The 19,431-nt window shown below is 35.1% G+C and overlaps 1 protein-coding gene across 1 annotated transcript in view; it reads right to left on the bottom strand.

The window, feature by feature from the left end:
- Nucleotides 1–255: 255 nt before the first annotated feature.
- LOC142346183 (uncharacterized) overlaps nt 256–19,431 on the bottom strand; it is a 30,510-nt gene continuing 11,334 nt past the window's right edge. Inside the window, exon 4 of the mRNA XM_075398693.1 lies at nt 256–769. Within this exon, the coding sequence (XP_075254808.1) occupies nt 438–769 (332 nt within the window). The 3' untranslated portion in view covers nt 256–437. The remainder of the gene's footprint in view (nt 770–19,431) is intronic.

The following is a 19,431-nucleotide window of genomic DNA, read 5'->3' as shown; positions in this document are numbered from 1 at the left end:
CAAAAAAAAGTCAAGTGCGCAAAAGTCACTCGAAAAGTCAAATCGGTCGAGCAAAAATTTTGCATAAGAAAAGGACCAACAAATTTGCCATAATTGCTTCAAACTTCGATGGATAGCATTTAACAGTTGTTACCATAAGCAACTCCCTAGACGTTTTCTCTTTCCGTCGAGTATGCTCTAGCTTAGACCGAATAGCTCAGAATACTTCCGGAAACGGAAATGGCTGTTTTGTGAAACGTTTATAAAAAGTGCAGCAAGAGCAGCGCTTAATTGATGATTTCATTAGTTATTCTTAGGTCAAAAATTTTAGATAACAAATTTTGTTGCCGCTTTCGATTTGATCAATTTTTTTCTTAGTGCGTTTTTTGTCTTCCTTGATTTCATCCCAGTACAGCGTTTCTTTTATCTGCTCTTGATACTTTATGGAGGTCAAATTTTTATAACATTTGATTTCTGTTCTCCGTCAATCTGGGCCGAGTTCTTGGCATTGCTCCAGGCTTTTGGGCTTGTACCCTTGTATTCCAGCTTTGGCCAGGAACCTGTCCCGTCCGCCTCCATATACGATGATCCCAATAGTCTGGATCCAGTTCCGGGCTGTCTTGGTCTCGAACTCGGATCTCCCTACTGGGGTCAGAACTATCCTTCGGTGGTCGCATTGATTCGGCTATGATATTCCCTCTTCTATCTCGTATTGCAATTCTTGTGTGATAAATTGGACCTTTGGGAACCTTAGCTACATTTCTCTTAGCCTTGTTGTGCTTTGTAGACCCTACATTTTGGCTCTTCTGAAGTTTTTCAAGTTCTTTAGTGTCGTAGTTTCTTTTACTCTGCCCTATGTGTAAGGCCAATTTATGAAATTACCTAGGTTAACCAATATTAATCAAGTTTTGCCAAAATTAGATCTGCGAATAACTTGGGTCGTTTTAGATGATCAAGGTTGATTATGAGTTGAAGAAGATTGTACGGGTTGACTATCCCGTGTCGAAATTACCCCCCCCCCCCCAAATTACCACTGATGTATGAGAAGGGTTAGTTATCTATGGGGGGTATAACAATGTAAGATTAGGGGGCAATTGGGGAATTTTTTAAAAAAAAACTGAATGACCCAGAGACCCCCTAATCCAAAAAGGTGGTTATCTTTTAATTAAAAAAGAGCGAAGTCAAGACTTTTGTTCAAGAGACTTATGAAAAAACTACAGTTCGTCCATATTTGGTTATGAAAGGACAGAGGGTTGACTTACAAAAAGACTGTCGTGGGCCATTGCCAACGAAACACTGGAACTTTGCATATGACTTTTTGTTTTTTTTGGGTCTTTCCCATTATAGCCCCCCCCCCAGCTTAGTGGTCAGATAACCTATAGCCCCCAATCATAGTAATTATACCATAATGGGGGGCTATAATTTCATGGGGGGCTATAATGGGAAAGACCCGTTTTTTTCTGATTATAGCATGCCTGAAAAAATTATTAACAAATTGGAATAGCACTTAGATCAATTGGCAACCCGTACCTTCCTCTATTAAGGCTTTTTCAGTACTGACTCAGAGGCTGATTTCAGTCACATTTCGCTCTAACTTTCTTCTAATTCAGAGCCAATTCAGAGTTTCACTCAGCTTTCTCTGAATCATAGGAACTGAGAGATTAATATTTCTGAATTTTGCTTTGAATAAGAGAATTTCACAATCACTGTAAAGATTTTCCGGAAACATTTCTATTTTCTAGACTGAAAGCTAAAATTTGTAGGAAGATGTTCTGACTCAATAAGGTTACTCAATGAACGTTAAGTACGGGAAAAGCTGTCAAAGAGTTTTCCTGACATAGCAGATCAGGAACGAGCAAGCTATTCTCACCGGTGTAAGTTTTAACCTCCCCTGCTCCCCCCCCCTAACCAGGCCCACTAAAGTAGCCATCTGTTGACCAACTCTGTTAAGTTAGATCAACTTTTTGTGATGCTCAGGCTTAGCTATCTCCACAGTTCAAAGCCAAAAAAGACTCTTGCAGGGTATCATCAAAAAAGCGTGGTCACCCAATAATGGGCTTAATAAATTGTGGGTAGACGAGTTAAAAGGTCGATCAATGTTGCATATGAAAAGAAGGGTGTTTGTTCTTATATGGAAAGTCTTCGGGTATATGTTACTTGTACTTGACTTGTAGTATTACGAAAGCCGTTACAAATGAACGGAAAATTAATCCCGCATTAGAGCGAACGTATTTAGGCGCTAATTAACCATTCTTTCGCCGCGCGCTAAACAAACTAACGCTTGTTAAGACTACCGGTACACAAGTATTTAAACAACTCAGTTCGACTTATTTAAATAACACAACTTTAGGCCTGGATCTCCTCGTTTATATCCAGGACAGAAAACGTACTTTGCTGAACGTAGGCGGCCTGTAAAACCACAGTTTCTTTTGATTTAAATTACTTCTGCTTTTGACAGTTGCAATGCAGATCTTTTCCCCCAAGTTCAATAAAGATGAAGCAGATTGCTTCAGGGGAAAAGACAATGGAGTCTCATAAAAAGCTCCCAAGAAAACCATAATTGTTGCGGTTTTAGAAGAGGGGGAAAGCAGAAAACAGGCGCCTGCGAAATCAATAATTGATGCTCTCAGCTTTTTAGATTTTTATTATTTTTTGGAGTTTCAATATTTTTTCCGTGAGATAAAAAGGAGTTAATTCTCTTGCCTTCTCGGCCAATAGGAAAATTCAGAAGCACCTCACTATAAACGTGAGTTTGTGATTCGCTCCCTATCGGCCCAAACTGAGCTGAGATGAAATTGTAAATTATCTCAGCGAAGTGGGACGGAATATAATTAGAGAGACAGAAACAATTTCTAGAGATCAGCAGCAGACAACTGCTTTCCTTTTTTCAATAAATAACTTGAAAATTTCAACAAGAAGATAATCGAATTAATTTGTTTGAAGAACTTAAACATCTATTTCTGTTTTTTTGCCGTCACGAACTGAACAACTATACATCTGAACGATCGCTTTGCAGCTCATCTTGATTTCACCACTACATAACTGGTAATTAGTAAACTGTAATTTTATATTTACTCTTTTATAAATTAAACACTTTCAGCCCCCCAACTATTTTAAATTGAGACTTATAGCACAGACAGGTCTTAGGCATATATCTTTGCCTTCGATTTGTTATATCTTTTGTCAAATTTGACTGGCATACATAAAGAGATCCCGTATTGTGTGATCTGTAGCAGCCCAGCCAAATTTGATAACTGGTGCGCCCAGAGGAAAGAATCACGCCTGAATTTTTGTTTTTCTATCCGATCGGATTAAAATAGTAAAATAACCACTACCACAGAAGTGAAAGCACACTAATAGACAAACAAATAGAGTAATTTCCATCAAATTTACGGCCGAAATAAAGTAAATTTACATTAAAATACTAACAGGCAACTGATTCTTTGCTCTTGTAAAATTGTTCTGACCCGGGTGGGGGTAATCTATGTCCAGTTTTTAGTTTATTAATTTAACAATTGAAGTACTTTCACATTTTATAGTCGAAATTTAACCAAAATTCATCCACCCCAAATCCTATTTAGCCTAAATTTAACCCAATTTTCATAAAATTTATGGTTAAATTTTAGTATTTACACTTTAAATAACCGAAATTCAACCAAATTTCATCCCCCCAAAACACATTTAATTTGATTTTAACCCAATTTTCACCAAATTTATGGTTGAATTTTAGTATTTTCACTCTATATAATCGAAATTTATACAAAATTCATCCCCCAAAACCTGTTTAGCCTATTTCTGACCCGATTTTGAACAAATTTATGGTTAAATTTTAGCATCTACATCCCAAATAAACAAAAATTGTCCAAATTTTGCCGCCACAACACCTAATTATTCTAAACTTTAGCCAATTTTCACCAAATTCACAGTTCAATTTTAGTATTTTCACAATTAAAAGCCAAATTTTAACCAAAATTCATTCCCCAAAATCATATTTAGAGCAACATACGTCCTGTTTTTACTGAATTTTTGACCAAAACATAGCATTTTTAAACAATTTAACGTAAATTTAACCAGAATTCATCCCCCCAATACGTGTTTAGTGTATTTTATGCCTAATTTTCTACACATTTGAGCACACATTGTTGCATTTTCACTTTAACTAACACAATTTTGGTTAAATATAAGCCTTCCTTAGTTGAATATTCACTCTGTTTTATCAATTTCTTGACCTGGATGGGGTAATATTAATCAATTTTTAACCAAATAAACATTATATTGACCTAAATTCTCAAATATTAACTAGAATTTAACAAAATTAACGTCATTTTTATCACAAATTAAAGGAAACTAATCAGATTTAAACTGTAACAACATCATTTTTATCCAATTTTAATCAATTTTACACAAAATTTAGCCAATTTAGCGTCATTTTTACATTATATTATCCCCCCAACATAGATTTGTAGCCTGGAAATAACATAAATTGATGAGAGTCTCCCCAGTTTAGCCGGTTTTATACGAACATTTTTCACCAATAGAGGTTTTAAACACAGTGCATGGACCAAACTGGAATAGTTATTGTAGAACATCTTAATCTAACAGCAATAGAAAACACTAGAAGGGGTAAAATAACACGGTTTATTACTGACGGAATTACTTTCTTAACTATTTTCTACGTGTTTGAACATAATTCTCCCGCTGATTTTTGTATAACTTACGCATCTAAAAACCCTAATTTTCAGAATTTACTTACTTTGTTAAAAACTAAAAACAGTGTGGTCAAGATACCTGCAGAAAATTCAGCCAATATTTAATTAAAAGAGCGTAAACTAGCCGTTTTAACCCAATTTGTACACAAATTTATCATAGAAAAATTGTTATCTCATGTTAAAATAGGGTCATTAACAGACTCAACCACTTTAGAAACACTATATGTACACATTTCTACATAAAAATAGCTACTAAATAGCTACTAAACATTATATGTACACATTTCTACATAAAAATAGCTACTAAATAGCTACTAAATACTACTACTGGTGTACTAAACATCCCGTATTAAACGTTTTTATACTGTCTTCTGTGTAATTTCATACAAAAATACAATAATAAAACATAAGTATTAAAGTACAGAACAAAATAGGCAAAGTTTCATATTTTTTAACTGATCAGAACAGAAACTTTTTATGCATTTACCATCATTTTCCTAACGATACACAGACCGAAATCTATATTACTTATAAGTGGACTAACCCAAACTTTAATGGACTTTTGTTTGCTCTAAGAAATCAAAACAGTGTGATAGAATTAGCATAAACGTTATCATCTTCCGTGTGGATGAGCCACCAAAATATAACTTCTCCGTTTGGTTTGCAAATTTTAAAAATCATTAAACCCAAATACATCAACGTTTTTCCTGACGATCCGAGTTTACCAAATAGAGTTTAACTACTTATAAAAACAGAATTAGTCACACAAATTAGATTTTCAAAAATAAACAGATTTCACCAATACTCTGTCGAATTTAAACACTCTGAAAGTACTTATCCTTGGTTATTAAATTTTACCGTTGAGCAAACTGATATTTACTCTTGGGTTCAAATCTTTAGCACTGATAACGGCAAAAACTTTGAATTTAAAATACAATCATTAAACAGGCCTAAACAAATAAAATTCATAACACAAAACAAACAGTTCGATTTTCTACTTAAGTATTAGTGTTTTATTACTTAATTGTTATAACAAAAATACTTTCTACACTAATTACCCAAATAAATAGTACTTTAGTATAAAATATTCTTTTCAGATACTAAAATAAAACATGGCAGCAAACGTTGTTGCGTACCCTGACGTTAGCCTTAGAAAAATTTACAGGTTTAGATCCATCTGAAGATGCCCAGGAATTCTTCAGTTTAATACAAAGAAAAATCCAATTCTCGCTAGGAACCAGAGATCCTGCGGATGCTGATTTGCAAACAGCAAACGACGCTAGACAAAAAGCGTTGTTTGGCTCGGTTTTGCGTGGGCCAGCAGCCCAATGGTTTGAAACCTTATCTCCTTTATTAGCATGGAACGAAGTTAGGAACCAGTTTATTACTCGTTTCACTTATGCAAAAGATAAGTATAGAAAAAGAATTGAAGTCGAGAGTATTAAAAGGCAACCAGAAGAATTGATAAAAAGTTATATTCACCGAGTAACAAAAGCAGTTGAAAAAGGGTGGCCAGATCCTGATTTTAAAAACGATCAGCGTACCGCTAAGTTTATGGAGTATTTTGTAAGAGGACTAACACCTCCCGCTCTCAAACAAAAAGCACATCAGTTGTTAATAGAAGATCCAACTACAACTTGGCAACAATTAAAGGACCATGTAGCAACTGAGGACTTAAGCTTTTCTGTTAGCAGCGAATTCACGGGTACCGCCTCAAGTAGTATTGACAATAAAACAGAAATAGAAGGGTTAAAAAACCAACTCAAAGAAATTGCAAATCTCATGAAAGATAAAAAAAACGCCACATACAACAACGACAATCCCAGATTCAAACAAAACCAAATTAGATTCTGCAAGTTTTGCAAACGTTCAGGTCACACAATAGCATTCTGTTTTAAGTACAAGGACCTTGAAAACGAAAATCGAAACCCATCTCAACAACGAGAAAAGTTCACAGATAATTATAAACGTAGTCGAAGCCATTCACCAGGCCAACAAAATTACAGATCAAACAATTATGACAATCAAAACTCTAGGGACCGACCCAGAAATAATTATAACCAGAATCATCCAAATTACCAAAACAACTCTAGGTCTGAATACCGACATCGCTCACCGTATCCATCAAACTCTTCAACCAATTATCGATCATCATCCAACGATGGCCGGTCACAGGAACGACAAAGTAACTATAGAAACAACTCGTACAGAGATAGCAAAAGGCAAAATAGTAGACACAGACAAATCAACGGTCCTCCAAGATCAGATAATCGATATCGTGATAGGAGTAGAGACCATGACCGGGATAGAACACCTACTAGACAAAACAATAATACTCATTCAAGAGATAGCAGTGAAGGGCGAAGCCCTCGAGTCCACTTTACCAGCGAAACTCCCAGAGGCTATTACAATAATGAGAATCACAACGACGAGTATTTAAAATAGACAGGTCTCCGTTCAAAAACACTACTGATAACAGAGCAATTTACTCACATATTTATATTAATTTATACCAATCCGTCGGAGACAAAAATAAAAATAACGGCTTAGAAACACAGTTTTTATTGGACACAGGAGCATCAAGCTCTATAATTAATTACCACACTTATCTTGAAATAGGCAAAACACAACACATTGAGATGAAAGCTTCAAAAAAATCATACTTTAGCGGTTAATGGTGAGAAACTAAAACTGCTAGGTCAAATTACATTCAGAACTTCTTTCGCAATTGAAGGAACGTATCAATTGGAAGTTACCGCATGGGTTTCAGCCAAAGATGGTTGCAAGCCGAACTTGTTGGGAATGGACTTCCTTGAATCCACTGTAAAATCCATCGACATAAGCACTCCAAAAATTGATTTAAAAACTTACCCTGAAGTAGCCGTCAAACTATCTAGATACCATACTAAAAGCTACCCGTATGTTAGTTCCTACAAAATTGTAACTCTTGATCAGCAGCTACCATTAGCACCAAAATCAACTCGCGTAATATCAATTAGACCACCAAACGAATTTTTCAGAAAAGGATCCTCCTTTGTAATTGGAAGTGAACTGCAATCTCAAGGTATTTATACTTACAATGTTCAATGTTTTAGAAAAGAAAAAGAACTACCAATAATGCTAAACAGTCCTCAAAACACCAAGGTTGTCATTCAAAAGGGTCCTATTCGGCACACTTTGGAAGACATTGAAACTAAACAAGACACAGAATATTCTGTAGTTGACAACGTTGCATTCATAAACCACCTAATGAACAGTGACACTAATTGGGATCAAATATTCCATGTTAGTGAAAAACAAGGTCCAAAAATTTCAAAAATTCAAAATTTTTTTGAAACCAACAAAACCCCTGAAAAACAAAAGAAAACAGAAAAGTGCAAAAGACAGCAAGATTTTACCAACAACTACGAATTGGAAACAGACTTTGGCGACGACCTTAAGGATCTTAAGCCACAATTAGAAACAACTGATGAGAACATCAGACCCGTTGAGCTTCCCAAAGAAAAACTTAACAGATTTGACAAAACCGATCAAACGTTTTTGATCGGTTTTGTTTTGATTTCAGTCAAGCTGACATCAATGATTTTGATTTCAGTCAAGCTGACATCAATGACGAAGACTTAGACAAATTATTGAAAACTCTGACTAAAAATAAGGACTTTTATTCTCAACACAAATACGATGTTGGAAAGATAAAGCAAAAATTTCATGTCAAACTTTTACCAAATTCAATTTTAACAAAACAGAGACCTTCCAGAGTACCATTACATTATCAAGAAAAACTAGAAAACGTTTTGGAACAACTGTGTAAAACAGGTATAATCCGGGAAATGGGTAATGATAAAGAAATGGGTTCAGAATTTGTTAATCCAATCATAATCCTGCCCAAGGGGAACACAGTAAAACTGGTTATAGACGCCCGATATTTGAATTCAATAACAGATCTTAGCCGATATTCATGGCCACTCGAGCCAATCGGAAGTCTATTAACTAGACTTAAAGGTAATTTCTTCACAACCAGTGATCTTTGTTCAGCTTATAACCAAGTGCCTCTAACTGAGAAAACGAAACAGCTGGTAAGTTTTGTAATTGGTCCAAAGCAATATACATTTGAACGCGGATTTTACGGTCTATGCGGTCTACCTAATTTCTTCAGTCGTATAATGACTATTCACTTTGCACCATTTATCAGAAAAAAAACAAGCTATAACCTACATTGATGACACCATCATGCAAGCACAAGATGAAACCGAAATGTTTGAAATAATTGACAAGTATCATGAACTCTTAAGGAAATCAGGATTAAAAGCTCAACCTGAAAAGACTAAATTTTTCCTTAGGAAAGTACAGTTCTTGGGACACGTAGTAAGTAAAGATGGGATACAACCAGTCAAGAAGCGAGTAGCAGATTTAAAGGCACTCAAGTCGCCTGAAAACAAACGTGATGTCATGAGAGTTCTAGGTTGCTTAGGATTCTACAGCATGTACATCAAAAATTTGCATGTTAACTGCAAACCATTCTATGACCAAACCCGCACAGAAACTAAGTTTGTCTGGACAACGGAAAACGAAAAACTGTTTAATGACATTAAAGACAGGATTAGCGAAGATACTATCTTAGCAATACCTGATACTAAACACCCTTTCCACGTGCATGTAGACGGTTCTTCTATAGGAGTACGCTCAATTCTCGTTCAAGAAATTCCAGAAGGGAAACGAATAGTATCTTTTAACTCTAGAATTTACACTAAAGAGGAACAAAAAATGAGCCCCACAGCTCAAGAACTTTGCGGTGTAATATCTGCATTACAAGCGTATGAGCATTACTTATTTGGTTCTCCCCATCCTGTATATGTGTACACAGACCATAGGCCTTTAATGTATCTATAGGGTAGAAGAGGAAAACTTTCTCACGGGTTTTTCAGATACCAGTTAGTAATTTCTCAATTCCAGAACTTGAAAATTATCTGGACCGAATGAAAAAACTTAGCTTTTCCCGACATCCTAAGCCGTAATGTAAAAATTAAAGACCTTGACAAGTATCAATTTAAACACTAAAAGATACCAAAAGACATTAGTTTTTACGACGAGCATGGCAACGAGGAAAAATACTTCATTTTGCGTGATAATGAAAAGGGACCAGCAGATGATTTTTTTCCAATCTTAAAACAAAGCTTAACAGGTATCGACAAATTTGTTTTCAAAAACGACAAAATGGTAAAGCAAAAGTACGACAACCATCAAAACAGACTCTGTTCAATAAATAATATTTCGGAAGATTTCTCGTATGGTTCATCAATTAACCACTACAGACGTCACCGCGAACATGAAATAACCCCTGTATCAGAACAGGAGGAGGACGAAATGTCTGACCACTATACAGAAATCCCTTTCTACAAATATTTTGACCCAATTTCGGAATTTGAGTTGTTCAATGAGAACCAGCCGTCGGATTTAAATTTTGATGAGCTCTACATCGATCAAAATAATACAATTGATTCGGAGTATAGGTTCCCATCAGAATACGATGAAGTTTTCCTCGTGAAAAATAGTACATGTATAGATAAAACCGAATTAGCTAAAAAATTTCCAGAAAAACCAAAAATTAAAGATGCAATGGAACTCATCGATAAACTCACAGCCTTCTCCAAAGAAGTTGATCTAAATACTTCAGTAATTTGTCAGGAACAATTAAAAGACCCAGTGTTAAAACAAATTCGCCAATTAAGGGCTAACAATACCAAAGATGAAAAGAAAATTGAATTCCGACAATCTAAAGCCATAATGTCGTACATTAATAATTTTGAAAAGTTGAGTTTTGTAGGTAATATCTTATGTATTCAACAACAAACAGATGAACCAGATGTTGAAAATTTAAAAATTTGTGTACCATTGTCATTGTTCTTTAAAGCATTTCAGTGAGCTCATTGTGAATTGTCAGGTCTTGTGGGATTAGATAAAACACTTGCTAACGTAAAAAGATTTTTTTATTGGCCCGGAATGTATAAATGGATTGAAAACTTGATTGCTGATTGTCTTGATTGCCAAAACAATAAACAAAAACGGAGAGACATCCATGAAGCACCTCTTGAAAAATGGACCGATACAGTCCCATTCCCTTTTCATACAATCCACATTGATCACAAGGGACCTTTAAATCCTCCATCGAAGGGTAAACATCATTTCCTAGTTATTGTCGATTCATTCTCACGTTTCATGCAGGTATACCCTGTACGTTCCACAGATGCTGTAGATACCATAAACGCTGTAGAAAAAATTATTTTGTCTTTTGGAATACCAGAAAAAACTTGTGTATGATAAGGGTTCGGCATTCATGAACCAAGATTTTACAAGTTATATTCATGAACTAGGCATAACACCTGCACCTCGAACTGCTTATTCACCTTGGACTAATGGTAAAGTCGAGATCCAAAACAAACATCTAGGAGCACATTTCCGAATTTTTCTAGAACAAGCTCGAGGCAAATGGGATAAATTGGCACCAAAATTTGTCTTTTCTCTTAACACTGTTCCGAATGCTAGTACAGGAATCTCACCTTATGGAATTGTGTTTGGACAAAAACCACAGATACCTTTGTCACTTAAGTTGGGACTTCTACGAAATTCACAACTCACTTGCTCCTCTGACTTTTGTAAAGACCTGCCCCTTCACAGGCATACCCTGCAAACTTCGAAAAACACAGAAATTGACAAACTCTTAAAACCAACTATAAACAATTCATTGTTCAAACGAGAAAACCAATTTAAACAAATATACAATAACGCCTATAAAGAGAGCTTAGAAAATAATAACCGCGCACATAAAAACAGAATTAAATACAAGTTAGGTAAGCCACTGGAAATTGGACAAAAAGTTTTAATGGAAAATCATCAAATTGAGTTAGGAACGTCAAAAAAAACTACACGAACTAAGATCAGGCCCGTAAACTGTAGCTAAAAAATTAACCAATGTCAATTATGAAATAACTTTAGATAACAACCCGGCTACCAGAAAGGTGTAAATCACCTAGTCGAGTACTACCCAGCTACGGAAACTATACAAGAGTTAACCCTAGAATATGGTATAGATAAAAATAACTGCGACACATTTTATAATAACTTGATGACTAGCCAAATGAATAAACTCAACTTTCTTTTAATTATATTCTCTTTTCAAGGCCCAACTAACACCGAATTTTTCCCAGTGGAGAATTTCATAAGAAGAGATCCACCTGTGCAGAACCTTGACCCTAATCGAACTCCTACTAATTTTGACTCTAGATTTAACGAAGAAAGTTCAGCTGGCCGTGACAACCACCCCCCAGTTCCATTAATTTTGCCCAGTGACAGTAGAACAAGGAGCTCAACTCCTTGCCCGCTGAACAATTCTAGAATACCTTTAGACCCGAATTTAAGTCCTCTCCACCCTAATAGATCGGAACAAGGACCTTCTAATTTACAAAATTCAGAAAATAAAAATAATAGGCGAACCTCTAGTCGCTCGACTAAACCGCCATCACGTTATCAAGCCGGATTTACTTAACTTTGTTTTAGGTACCGAAACCCCAGTGAACATTTTCTGGAGGTGCCTATTACTACAACTCTTAGCCTTAACCCCCGGCTCGAAGCGCTAAAAAAAGAACAGGTTGAAAAGATATCCTTGTTTTGAAAAACTCTATTTTTCTTATTTACTTATAAGTCTTTTCAACTTTTGTACTCCTTTTATAGTTATTAACTCTACTGAACCCCTCCTTGACGATTTTAATGATGTATCTATCAAACTTAGGGTCATTCACTATGACTGTTCTAAAATGAAAGAAAACGAAATGTATGCTCTAACACAAGTTTCTCCTTGCAAAATCACACCCGAAAACATTCAGATGGCTGATACACATGTAACACTTTACCAACGGTCTTATCGGACCTTTGTCAAAGCTCTTATGTGCAAAGTCACTGCAATGCTCATTCGTTATAATTGTGGTATGTTTTCCCATTCATCAATTGTACACAACGTTCCAATAATAACATACGATATTATTGTTTCTCCTGAACAATGTCTAAATGCTAACAAAACTGGAAGAATTACGGTTACCGAATTTGATGACGATGACATGGAAAATGACATAAAACATGGAATAAAAACTGTCTCCTATAAAAACTAGGGAGTTGATCTTGAAGGTGATCCATCAACATCTTGTGATAATCGTGGTGAAATTAAACATTTTTTTTTGAAACCCTGATGCAAGAAACCGTACTCGATATTGATCTTAATGACAGAACTGTCTATAACAGTCAAGGACTAAAACCTAAAACTTCCTTGTTCTCTCTCAGAAGGAGGTAGTCATTCGAAATCACTCAACCCCTTTGCATACAATTGAGAGGCACCGGAATATTGTATAGTTACTAAAAGATTTTCACAAAATGCTAAAATGCTTAAACATGAAAACGAACTTGGTAACGTACAGTATTTCATTGTGAGTGATGAAAAACCGGAGACGCCCTATGAAGGACCAGGAACGTATTCCAGAGTTAACCCTAGAATATGGTATAGATAAAAATAACTGCGACACATTTTATAATAACTTGATGACTAGCCAAATGAATAAACTCAACTGTCCTTTAATTATATTCTCTTTTCAAGGCCCAACTAACACCGAATTTTTCCCAGTGGAGATTTTCATAAGAAGAGATCCACCTGTGCAGAACCTTGACCCTAATCGAACTCCTACCAATTTTGACTCTAGATTTAACGAAGAAAGTTCAGCTGGCCGTGACAACCACACCCCAGTTCCATTAATTTTGCCCAGTGACAGTAGAACAAGGAGCTCAACTCCTTGCCCGCTGAACAATTCTAGAATACCTTTAGACCCGAATTTAAGTCCTCTCCACCCTAATAGATCGGAACAAGGACCTTCTAATTTACAAAATTCAGAAAATAATAATAATAGGCGAACCTCTAGTCGCTCGACTAAACCGCCATCACGTTGTCCAGCCGGATTTACTTAACTTTGTTTTAGGTACCGAAACCCCAGTGAACATTTTCTGGAGGTGCCTATTACTACAACTCTTAGCCTTAACCCCCGGCTCGAAGCGCTAAAAAAAGAACAGGTTGAAAAGATATCCTTGTTTTGAAAAACTCTTTTTTTCTTATTTACTTATAAGTCTTTTCTACTTTTGTACTCCTTTTTTAGTTATTAACTCTACTGAACCCCTCCTTGACGATATTAATGATGTATCTAACAAACTTAGGGTCATTCACTATGACTGTTCTAAAATGAAAGAAAACAAAATGTATGCTCTAACACAAGTTTCTCCTTGCAAAATCACACCCGAAAACATTCAGATGGTTGATACACATGTAACACTTTACCAACGGTCTTATCGGACCTTTGTCAAAGCTTTTATGTGCAAAGTCACTGCAATGCTCATTCGTTATAATTGTGGTATGTTTTCCCTTTCATCAATTGTACACAATGCTCCAATAATAACATACGATGTTATTGTTTCGCCTGAACAATGTCTAAATGCTAACAAAACTGGAAGAATTACGGTTACCGAATTTGACGACGATGACATGGAATTTGACATAAAATATGGAATAAAAACTGTCTCCTATAAAAACCAGGGAGTTGATCTTGAAGGTGATTCATCAACATCTTGTGATAATCGTGGTCAAATTAAACATTTTTCTTTTGAAACCCTGATGCAAGAAACCGTACTCGATATTGATCTTAATGACAGAACTGTCTATAACAGTCAAGGACTAAAACCTAAAACTTCTTTGTGCTCTCTCAGAAGGAGGTAGTCATTCGAAATCACTCGACCCCTTTGCATACAATTGGGAGGCACCGGAATATTGTCTAGTTACTAAAAGATTTTCACAAAATGCTAAAATGCTTAAACATGAAAACGAACTTGGTAACGTACAGTATTTCATTGTGAGTGATGGAAAACCGGAGACGCCCCATGAAGGACCAGGAACGTATTCTCCTGCTGAAATTGATGTAAAATTTAGAGTAGTTGATGAAGAAGAAAAGGTGTGTGGAAAACCTGAGTTTATTTACAGAACAAATTTAGATTCTTTATATGTTTCTTATACAGGCGGATTCAAAACGAAGACTGGCAAACCTTAAGTCAAAAACTGAACAATTTTTTCATAAACTTCGTATTTATTCTGACAACAGCCGAAGTGTAAATGGGATTAATAGGAAGCCTTCAGATGACCAGATTCGAACATCCGACAATGGTTTTGTTGCATGTGAACACTTAGACAAAGACAAGTTAGACTATGATCTTAACCTTGCGGTAAAAATGGATTTTGTCATATATCATAATTACATGCAAATAAAACAAGCATGGAAAGGTTTGGTCATAGAGCAATGAGAACTTGATCGAACTCAAAAACAAATGATACTTATGCAGGCTATCCAAAATAATCGTTTAGCTGGATATATGTTAACTGGCAACCGCTCGATGTTCTTAGACACAGATGGTAGCATAGGTTGGCTGTACCATTGTCCAAAACGAAACTCACCACTTAAGGTTCTTGATGAGTGTTTTGATAGGATTTCTTTTCACTATGCTGATAGGACAATGTTCGTCGATCCAATTACTCGACAAACCTATCCATTTGCTAACGAAGAAAATTGTTTTGGAGGCTACAAAAATGCCTAACAATTAGATATTGATAATGATAATTCATGGTACCATTTGATGCCAGCACCTGTTCCTTTACAACCGACAAAAATATTCTCTTCAAGAGTTGTTAGTTCTGTTCCAAAATTTACCGGTTACGAATCTTGTGATTCGTAACCGGTAAATTTTGGAACAGAACTAACAACTCTTGAAGATTGGTGTGTAAATTCCGTGCCATAATTTACACAACAAAACAACTAAAAAATCTTTTTGAGACAATATCTTGCATTCGGAAGCATCAAAATCAGTTTTAGCAAAAGTTTCAAGAGAAGTTCTAGAAGGAAGAAGTATAGACTACTCTCAAAAAGATATTTATGCGTCAGCAATGGGCATAAATAGACAAATTTATCTAGACTCTCTACTCTCACCTACATTTTTTACCGAGCAGTTCAAAGGCACTTTTGGAATTATCACTTTCTATCTGGAAAAAATTGGAGTTTATTTTGCTTATTTCTTTTGCATAAAATTCCTTACTGATGTAATTGTAACTATCATGAGAGCGTTCGAAATCCACAAAATATCCAACAAAACAATGGGTTTTTGGAAAATTCTATTAGGAGCAACTTATAATCTTTGTATCTTATCGTTTTTTACATCCGTATTTTCTAATGAAACCACACCGTCGGCCCCACAAAACAATAATTTATTACCGCTTAGTAATTATCAACCCTCCAACACAATAGAAAAAAATTAAAAATGCGTTGAGGACCAACCAAGAGAAACTAAAATTGATGAGCATTGTCATACTGAAAATAATAAAACATACCCTAGTCTCGATTCACATCAACCACAACCACAAAATGAGGCTACCCTTCGAAGTGTGGTGGCACCCCCCTAAAGCTGCGACTAAGACAAAAAATCATCCTTTTATAAAAAAATATTTTGTCTAAAAAATCATAAAAATTATTTGTATTAGACCCTGTAAACTCATTAAAATTTTGTTTAGATACACTTCAAGATTGCTATGTTATGCAGCCCAAATTCATAAAACAGCCTAACGCTTTATTCATTCGATTTGGACAATACACCGCGGACAAATATTATCTTCAAGTATTTCCGCCTTGAAATCTACTGTAATTATTAGAGTTGCATCTTTCTACTTTAGTGACATTATTGATCTGGATGTACCGCATTCAAATTTTCAATACTTCTCCTTGTTAAGAGCCTTGATTGATAACACAATTATTTTTGTAAACATTGGAATCGAATACAAAATTGTTTCGAAGCGCCTGAAGAAAAATATTATTAGGTTTTGAATTCTCTTGTAAGTTCAACATTGAGAGACATGTATGGATTTCTTTCTTTCTTTTTATTTCCTATAATCCAGTTTCAACTATGTAATCCCAACTATGTTTATCTAGCTATTGCATGCATTCTTCCCTTACTCCAATTTTGCTACAGTGAATCCGATTGATATATTATCTATAAATATCAATCGGTGTCAATAATCCTGTTTTTAGAAATAATTGACACTCCTTTTTATCCTTTTTTTAAAATTTATTTACATACTTTAATACATAGTTTGAAATGAAGAACAATAAGTTAATTAACAACTAAAACGCTTCCATTGATGTACTTTTTGTTTCAAGATAGACTTGTTACAATTTATCAAATAAAGAAAACCCTTGAAGAAAAACACGGAGACATTTTCCCTCAAATTGTTATAAATTTTGAGCTTTGGGACACTTGGGAAAAAGATAGTGTGATTTTAACCCCTCATTCGTTGTATTGGAATTATTTCGTGTATTTAGCACAATTCAACCCTAATAGTTTGCCTAATGAGCTAGACACGCAAACATGATTCATTTAACTAATAGAAACTTACAAGTCAGAATCGGAAACCAAAATTTTGAGCTTTTAGCCGTATACTATGTTTCCGCTATAAGTATAATGACTTTTGCAAAAAAAACCCATGACAAATATTTACAGACTTTTAACTATTTTCATTACTCATCCTCAGTTTGCCGAATTCACCATTTTTCTAGTTTACAAAGAGAACTCGATATTTCAAGTACAACATCCAATCTACATTGCTTAAGTATTATTCTAAACTATGATATTTGCAGTTAACAATAAATTTGTAGAGTTGCAAAAAATTCAGCGATCTTTTGATGCATACCCAACTCCTGTACCTACTATGCTAGTAACACTCTAAGAAATCCAAAGTGAAAAAAATTGTTTAATAAGTATTAATCCTCTCTCAGTTCATTGGAAATTCTTCCTCTTTATTCTAGAAAATCCAAACTGTGTACCTCACAATATTTATTTTGATTCCCTAAAAATTGATTCTTGCCAAAACGATTAAATCCTTAAAGAGTTGGAAACTATTAACAATTAAAAGCAGCAATGATATTCTCATACCAAAACTGCCTTATACAAATTCAATTTTTTGAAAAATCATTTGTCACGACAAAAAGCAACAGAGTAATCCCACAACTAATACTCCATTTTGAATATTTAAACACTTGGACTGATGGAAACATTACCTTGACACCATCTTCCCCCTATTGGACATTCTTTATAAATATATCTCAAGCTTTAAATGGTTCTAAAATCCCTTTTAATTTAGATCTTCTATAATGCTGTTCCACTTTGGTGAGCGCCTAGTCAAATTAGAGTCCCTCGAGAGATCATTCGTTGAAACCCCACTGCAAAAATTAAACCCTGTATAATCATACATTACTGACTACGAACGTGGATGCGAAGGTTCTACTCGAGTCAGCATGGAAATGATGCACTGGGAATTCTTTCTAGCACTCATTGATATCGAAGAGCACTTCCCAGTCAACTTGGGCGCTCTTCAGTAAAGTAAATTGTTTCACATAGCTTTCTCTCCCCAAAAAGTTTTTTTTCCCTGCTCATTATTTCTATCCTTTTTTCTGATCAACTTGTTCCTTTTCCCTGATTTCTTTCCAAATTGTTAAAAAGAATGATTTTGTTCATTGGTAAGGAGAAATTTAAAATTGTTAAAGCAGAAAGATGTTTCACTATCTGTTTAATACAGTATAAAGCATGTATCAAAATAACTTATATGTTCCTAAGCACAGGTACTATTAATCATTATTACATCTATCCAAACGAGAAACACTGGAATTTCGTTTTTGCTATTACAGATTTAAATGTAACCATCCCTAACGAACTTGAACATCATGGATTAGAAATCGCATACCCAAAAAAATCTGATTTATCCATATAACGGGAAACGTTTTGAAAATTTTATCTCAGCAACCACAAATTGACTCAACCCCAAAAATCGAATGCCCTATTTGTTACCTCCCTTGTCGTCAATTCAAAAAATTGCACAAAAACCCAAACGGTCAACCCCCCTTTTTGCTTGCATTCCTTGCAGAAATGAGTTATTTAAATATTGGAACCATCCTAAATGCCCCATTTGCGTGACTCCCATTTATACAATTAGTCATTGCCATTATTTCCAGTGCGAATCGTGTCAATAAGTCAAAAAGTTATCCAATAGCCACTGTCACTTCAGAGATTTTCACCCACAACAATCAATTTGTTTGCAGTGTATGACTTTCTAAAGTACTAAATGCCTTTTATGCAAACAAACAATTGAGCAAACAACCCGTGGTAAAATCCTCGATTCAAAATTACGCTCACAAACAATCCAAAATGTTTACCCCCACATTACTTGATTTTTTATTAATGGCCCTCATGATTATTGCTGCAGCCTTCTCTTTCGTTTTAACCGTTTTTCTTGTAGTTGTAAGTATTCCTTTCAACTTTTTGATGTTAATAGTTATAATAGTAATAGACCAAACAATAAAATCCCATAATAATCAACAACCAAATCCGCCAACCGTGCCAGTCACATAATCCCCTTCAATAACAATCTTTCAAAAATGAACACAATTGACAAAGAAACCAATACTATAGAATCCAAACCGGTTTCATTAATTTGTTTATGCTGCAGACGCGAAACAATTGTTTTCAAGAAATTACACGAGAACCCCCCTAACGAACTACCCCACGTAATGTGTCTGCTCTGTTACCAATATGTTATAAAAGATAGGGGCTATGATTTTTGTCC

This window comes from Convolutriloba macropyga, chromosome 9 (genome assembly GCF_964194025.1).
Source record: "Convolutriloba macropyga chromosome 9, txConMacr16.3, whole genome shotgun sequence".
In the NCBI taxonomy this organism is placed as follows: domain Eukaryota; kingdom Metazoa; phylum Xenacoelomorpha; order Acoela; family Convolutidae; genus Convolutriloba; species Convolutriloba macropyga.
Note: the sequence above shows the minus strand (reverse complement) of the source record. Positions and strands in the feature narration are given on the sequence as shown.